This window comes from Megalobrama amblycephala, linkage group LG18 (genome assembly GCF_018812025.1).
Source record: "Megalobrama amblycephala isolate DHTTF-2021 linkage group LG18, ASM1881202v1, whole genome shotgun sequence".
Lineage (NCBI taxonomy): Eukaryota > Metazoa > Chordata > Actinopteri > Cypriniformes > Xenocyprididae > Megalobrama > Megalobrama amblycephala.
In genome coordinates, this window is record NC_063061.1 from 38,932,164 (window position 1) to 38,939,499 (window position 7,336).

The following is a 7,336-nucleotide window of genomic DNA, read 5'->3' on the forward strand; positions in this document are numbered from 1 at the left end:
GATGCTAGTGTTTCTGGCTATGGAATGTGTTCTTACCTTAGGGTTGTTTCGAAGTCTGGAGAAGTCCATTGTGCTCTTGTTATGGGGAAGGCAAGGGTTGCTCCGACGAAGGTAACAACAATCCCAAGGCTGGAACTCTCAGCTGCTGTCGTGGCCACAAGGACAGGTGCTCTGCTAAAGAGAGAAATGGAGATCGAAGATCTGCAAGAATACTTTTGGACCGACTCCAAGGTCGTGCTTGGTTACATTAACAATGATGAAAAGCGATTTCATGTATTCGTAGCCAATCGGATCCAGCAGATCAAATCGAGCACAGAACCAAGTCAGTGGCAATATGTTGCCTCAGAAAATAACCCGGCTGACCATGCCTCTCGCGGACTCATGGCAAAGGAGATTGTAGAGTCTAACTGGTTCACGGGACCTAGTTTCTTGTGGCAAAAGGAGCTCCCTAACAAAGAAAAGATTAAGGCGCAAGACCTCAATGAGGACGACCCAGAAATTAAAAGAGCACAAGTTCACACAACGAAAGCAAATGAGGTAAGGTCCCTATCAGATCGACTTCAGAAGTTTTCTGATTGGAAAAGAGTCGTAAGAGCCATAGCAAGACTTAAGCGTTTTGCAAAAGAGGTGAAAGGTCTTAAAACAAGATCCAATGAAGCTACGACACTTGACGAAAGAATGGATACTGAACAATTCATAATCCATGCAGTTCAAGAAGAGGCGTTCAGTGATGAAATCAAGGCTCTTAAACAAAAGAAAGAGGTACAAAAGAGCAAGTCAAACGAGCTGCACAAGTTGAACCCTTTCGTGGATAGTCAAGATATCCTGAGGGTGGGAGGTAGATTGACACAAGCAACACTCCACCCTCATGTCAAGCACCCAGCTATCCTCCCCAAAGGACATCATGTATCTCGATTGTTAATAAAGCACTATCATGAGAAGGTGAAGCATCAGGGTCGTGGAATGACCATCAATGAACTACGTTCCAGTGGGATTTGGATCATAGGGTGTAGTAGTGAAGTGTCATCACTCATTTTCAAGTGCATTAAATGCAGAAAGCTCAGAAGGTGTAATCAAGAACAAAAAATGGCCGATCTTCCACCAGAGAGGATAGAAGCTACCCCTCCATTTACCTATAGTGGTATGGACTGCTTCGGACCATTTTATGTTAAAGATGGAAGGAAAGAGCTGAAGAGATATGGGCTTCTATTCACCTGCATGTGTTCACGTGCCATCCACATTGAGGTATTGGATGACCTTTCCACTGATGCCTTCTTAAATGCGTTGCGCTGTTTTATTGCCATAAGAGGCAATGTAAGTCATCTACAAAGTGATCAAGGCACAAACTTTGTGGGAGCACGCAATGAATTTCAAGTATTGATGAAAGGAATGGAGCAAGAACGTGTGAAAGAGCTAGGATGCAACTTTGTCATGAACCCACCTGCTTCCAGTCACATGGGCGGCGTCTGGGAGAGGCAGATACGGACCGTGAGAAGTGTCCTCACATCCATCCTAGACCAGTCTGCTGGAAGATTAGACAGTTCTTCATTAAGAACATTCCTGTACGAAGTTGATGGCTATAGTGAATAGTCGACCATTGACCACGGAACATCTCAATGATCCATTAGGACCTGAACCCCTAACTCCAAACCACATATTGACAATGAAATCGTCAATAATCGCACCACCACCTGGTGAATTTGTAAGGGAAGATCTCTACCTTCAGAAGAGATGGAAGAGAGTACAGTTCTTGTCCAATGAATTCTGGACCAGGTGGAGAAAGGAGTATTTGCTGAATCTACAGCAGAGGAGCAAATGGAACAAGGACAGGAGAAATGCTAAAGTGAATGACATTGTCCTGTTACAAGATGATGGCACACCAAGAAATCAATGGAAGCTGGCGAAAGTAGTTGAAGTCTTCCAAGGAGCTGACGGAAGAGTCAGAAAACTCAAACTGTTACTTAGTGACACAACACTAGACCGTAAAGGCACATGCTCAAATAAGCCACTTTACTTAGAAAGGTCAGTACACAAAACAGTACTTTTGCTTGAGGCTGAATAAGTAGGTTAGCTATTCAATGCCATTGTTTTGTTTATATTTGAAGGTTTATTTGTGTATTTACATCAATGTTTTCTAAGGTTCTGTTAACAATGTAATTTATTTATTGTAAATCACACAGTGTGTGATGGTGGGAGTGTAAATGCAGCCGTTTTTTGAATTTATTTTGAAAATACGTACTTTTATTTTGACATGGTTAAAACCGGAAGTAGCGTCTGTAAACTCCGTAAGCCACTCACGGTGATCAAAGCGCACATGCAGCGGTGATCAAAGCGCACATGTAGCGGTGATGTTTCCTGCTAGTTTGTTTCTTTATGTGGTGTTTGCACGTGGTGTTTGCTACAACTGTGTGTGAGTTGAAGAATATTTTGTTTGACTGTGAAGATTGCTTCTGGGAAATGACTCTGCCGTTGGTTGAGAAGCAGGCTAAAGTGTTCTACGGTGTTAATAAATATCTGTAAATGGAACCGGAGTCTCGCATTCAATCAATGGGCGGCATACTTTTGATAAAATAAATATAATTTCACACACAAAGTGTTCAAAATGCACAAAATACGCACGTCTAATGTGTTTTAACAAGAATTTGAGTATGACAGAAAAGAAAATTAAAAACCAAAAATAATTAGAAGACTTATGGTTCTAAAAATGTGAATTGTTGTTCATCACGATTCTAAAATAAAAGTTTAAACCCTTACACTGAGTTTGCATGTTTTGATGTCCACATATTCTTGTTCAAGAAATTACAGTGGCTGTAGCATTTCTACTATAAAGAAGTGGCCAAATATTAAAGATTAAAAAACATTTGATCTGCTGTAAAGTGTGACAAAAGGCATTTGTTATAATACATTTATTGGTGATTATAGGTTGATGGATTGTTTGGTGTAAAATGTAAAAACTTGGTTGGTTTTTAAAATGAATGTATATTTGTTATCTTGCTATGAATATATAATATATATCAAAATATATCGAGCGCAGCGTTAGTTGTTTCGGATCTCTAAGGCTTTCCAGTCCCGGCTGGCATGGACCTCACTGCCGAGAGACACTCATCCTCATAACCAAGCTACAGTATAGACGTCCAACTGCCATATAGATATATGTAGATCTACATGATACCATGTTCGCTTTAAAGACATTACTAAGTGTCTTAATTGTCTATGTATTTCCAAGCTGATGGTTCCGGGCCCGGGGGTTAATGTTAAAGCTCTTGTATGTTCAGTTAATTTTGGAGCAAGAACCCCCCCATAAGGAACCATACCGCCAAAGATAATTATGTTCAATAAACTCAAGTAACTTGCCAAAGTGGTCCTGTCTGAAATATATAATATATACTGTAGCTATTTAGAGTTGTGTAAGGGGTGGGAAAAAATAACAAGCTTTTGCTTCATCCCGCTCCTTTTTGGACAATTGATTATTACACTTAGATATTGTTTTTTCCTTCTGTATGTTGTAAGATGTAACACACTTATTATATTTTTATATTTTATTGTGTTTAGTTTTTTGTTCAAAATAAAATAAATAAAGAAAGAATACATAATGTATATCCATATAACCATATGATAAGGCTACTTGTTTTTGATACTTTATTTGAACCAAATATTATTGCCTCATTTTAAAGGCTTTGGTCTTTACTTAGGTCTATTTTTATCCATAAAAATCTGTTTACACGATTAATCATCAAATTAACTTTATCCAATTACCAAAATAATCGTTAGTGATAGCCCTATTTTTGATAATGAGTTCACGAAAAAAAAAACAAAAAAAATTATTGTAAAGTCTGAAGTTCTTATGCTTTGATGCTCAACTTGTTTTAGAGAAAGAAAAGTTACTGGAAATAGGCCCGTTTTTCACAAAGCATTTATTAATTCTTTGATTAGTCAGATATGTCCAAACATATGTGGAGAAATGACATGAAGAACACATGAGAGGTGATTCTTTAATTCAATTCAAATCAAAATTTATTTTTTGGTAAGTTGCTGTGTAATAAGCGGGATAATAGCCTATGTTATCCCTATTACAAAACTGTTGTACAACACAGTTCATCATAGTATGGTGATCAATTATTTTGATCTTCTCGCTGTCCTTGTGGTTATCCTCTTACATCTGAACGAAAAAACAAACCCAGCTTAGCAGCACCTCCAACAAAGAAAGAAATAGTGTAATATGTGAAGCTGCTCTGCAGTTTGAGTGTTTTTGTTATGTTTTTTTTTTTGCGATCACATCACCTTATTCACAGCATTCCATTTGCACGTCATTGAGAGCGGTGTCATCTTTCCATCCCTGTGGCACTTCTACCCGTGTCACGATACTACAGATTCCTCTTCCCTCACACATGTAACTCCAGTCACCCCAACTGCCCCAGGATGTACCGTCACCCTCCAGATAAGAACCGTCACTACATTTGAATCTGGAGAAAATTCAGATAGGACAATATTATAAATAGGGCTGTCACTAACGATTATTTTGGTAATCGAGTAATTGGTTAATTACTTTGACAATTAATCCAAACTGCAACCTTTTTTTGGCTGGGCAGTGTATATATGACAATTGTCTGAATTGTTTGAATTTTTCAAAAAAAACTACAACATTGCTATAACATCTACAAAACTGTTCTGTGTAAAATTTTAATAGTAGGTCAATATGCAAATTCACTCTTTGCCCGTGTGTGGCACTTGTGAAAGAGCAGAATTATATATAATTTATAGTTGAAGCCAAAATGAGTCCACACTTCAGTTCTGTATACCGCACCTTCCAGTTGAGTTTACGTTCTGAGATAACACTGCCATCTAGCGGTTGGGTTTTATACAGTCTGTGGTTTAAATCAAACATAAAGACATGAATCTTGGATGCAAATAAATAAATATCGATAGTGTTTTTGAGAATCGATACAATATCGCCAAACATAATATTGCGATATTCACGTGTATCAATATTTTCTTATACCTCTACCCTCTTTTGCACCTCACTTTTAAATCACTAATTAGAAAGCAAAAGTAAAATGCCATGGCCGCACGGACATTCATAACAGTGCAGAGCAGAGCAAGCATTTTCAGTTAATGAAGTGAAAACTCTCGATGCAAGTAGACTATGAATGCGCGTGCAGATTTGACTTTCGCTTTCAAATTAGTGCCAATTCGGGGGAGAGGAAATTGCTTGAATGCTGTGTTATTGTTCTTAAAGAAAAACACAACAACATGAAAAACAATTATCCTTTGCAGGTTCCTTATTAGCACTTTGTTTGAAAAATCGTCGCAATCATCTTGTCAGTTAGCTCCTCACTCTCGTGATAAATTAAATCTGTTTTGCATAACGTGCCACGCTTGCTGTGTTCCCGCATTTACACACTATTGTGCCACGCCCTTCCGCTCTGCTGTTTTGCACGTGTAGAAGTAATGATTACGAGAAAGTTTCTAATTTTTACGAGAAATTAAGTCATTATTATGAGAAGGTTTCTCATTGTTAGGACTTGTAGAATCATATTTTTTCCCGCTTTGATCAGACAGGTCATTGGCCTGTTTGGGTTGAAAGAGAGGGGCGATGCAAATACCTGGGCTGTTCAGGCATTGTAAAAGTTCAGTGCTCAAAATGTGCTAGCTACCTTTGTTTTTCTGGAATTGCAGTTATAAGCAGGAAAAACATCACAAGTAATGTCTTCCTCTTTGATATCATATTGCGTACTATAGAGGGTTAAACAGCAAAAAAACAATACGAATTTAGTACCACCCACTTACCTGATGTTGTTTGCGGCTGTATCGTCATCAACTCCTTGGGAAGGTTCTACTCTCAGCCGGAACGCTTTTAAAAATCCAGAAGGACACCATTTGATGTTTGTCCACCGACCCCAGCTGTGGAAAAACACAGTTTTATTGATCAAATCTATTATTTTTAAGAAAATAATTTGCAATGCATAGCTTATGATCTGTGCCCATTACCTTCCTACATCTGACTGAACGGAGTAGTAGTGCTCATGTGGGTTCAATGAGCTTGATTCATTGGAGACACAGTGAAGACGAATCCCATTGAGTGCTGTGTTATCCTTCCACATACCACTCGATAAATATTCCACCTTAAAAAATGGTAAAAAAACAACAACAAAAATCTTCTATTTGAAAGAAAACCACAAGCAACCTTTTAGAGTTAACTCTAGGCCAACTTGTAACATTCATCTTCATGTTCTTTAGTATTAAGCTGAATCTTAACCAGGTGTAGTTCCCTGATATTAAATGACTAATGGCATCTCCACAGTTTATTCTCTCTGGGGTTTGAACCTTCAACACTCAGTCAGCAGTTCACATGTTTAACCACTAAGAAACCCCCATATTACTGCAACTTACCTTCAGACTAAACCCTGCGGCGTACGTTCTAGATGGACACTTTTCCGTAAACCCCCAGTAACCCCAATCCATTCCATTAGACACAGTCATGCAGTTTGGAAAGCATGGCAGCAGGGTTGATCTGGGATATCTATTGATGCTCCGCTCAAAACGTCTTCCGGGGGACTGAACACTCACATGCATCCCAATAATGGCTAGCAGTGAAAACGCAATGGAAATGAAGTGATGCATTATCACAGCACTGACCTGGTGGATTAAAAAACAAACTTACTAGTTCTGAAATTTGTTCTGATGGTTTCTACAACAAAAACCGAGCAGTTATTGAGCCATTCAAAACAAAATATTTATATGGTTTATCAATATTCCAGGCCAGCCAATCAGCAGCCAGGGATACTGAGCACACGTCAATGACCTGTGAATACACAGAAATACAAACATCTCTATGTTTAACCATTAGATTCTTATCAAATGTTTTTTGTGGAAAATGCATATTAAAGGAGATTTAGAATCTGTTGATATTTTTGATATACTGTGTCTTAATTTGGTGACCTGGATATTGATCTTTTGTTATTTATTTTTCTTTAAACAGTATAGATGATTACTTTGTGGTAATGCACCTGTTTCACATATTCCTGTTTATGAATATGAAATCCACAAAAACTTTGCATGAGCTCATTGTCCTCATGCCACCCTATAAATAATTTTCTAGATCCGCCCTTGCATAAACACACTTTTGACAAACAGCTCATACTCTTTGATCCCTATCACTGTCATTATAAAGCGCTGATGCGTCAGGATATTTATTAATATTTCTTTGATTATGTTCATCAGGAACAAGAAAGTCATATACACCTAGGATGACTTGAGGGTGAGAAAAGCTTGGGCTAATTTTCATTTGAAAGTGAACTAATCCTTTAAGGCTTTGAGTAAGAACATCATTTTAAAA

At 38.1% G+C, this 7,336-nt stretch overlaps 1 protein-coding gene across 1 annotated transcript; it reads right to left on the reverse strand.

Annotated features, from left to right (window-relative positions):
• Window positions 1-3,896: 3,896 nt before the first annotated feature.
• On the reverse strand, window positions 3,897-6,719 carry LOC125253570 (vitelline membrane outer layer protein 1-like). Its single transcript, XM_048167591.1, has 5 exons — window positions 6,391-6,719; window positions 5,989-6,122; window positions 5,788-5,901; window positions 4,282-4,463; window positions 3,897-4,159 (listed from the first exon to the last, which is right to left on the reverse strand). The coding sequence occupies exons 1-4, from the start codon at window positions 6,619-6,621 to the stop codon at window positions 4,283-4,285; spliced, it is 660 nt and encodes a 219-aa protein (XP_048023548.1). The 5' UTR covers window positions 6,622-6,719; the 3' UTR covers window positions 3,897-4,159; window position 4,282.
• Window positions 6,720-7,336: the final 617 nt, after the last annotated feature.

Excerpts from the sequence above, each read along its gene's own strand:
- LOC125253570 (XM_048167591.1), bottom strand. The coding sequence starts at position 6,621 with ATGCATCACTTCATTTCCATTGCGTTTTCACTGCTAGCCATTATTGGG. Across the intron at positions 6,123-6,390 it reads CCGCAGGGTTTAGTCTGAAG|GTGGAATATTTATCGAGTGG; the intron begins GTAAGTTGCAGT and ends CCATTTTTTAAG. Across the intron at positions 5,902-5,988 it reads GTTCAGTCAGATGTAGGAAG|CTGGGGTCGGTGGACAAACA; the intron begins GTAATGGGCACA and ends GTTTTTCCACAG.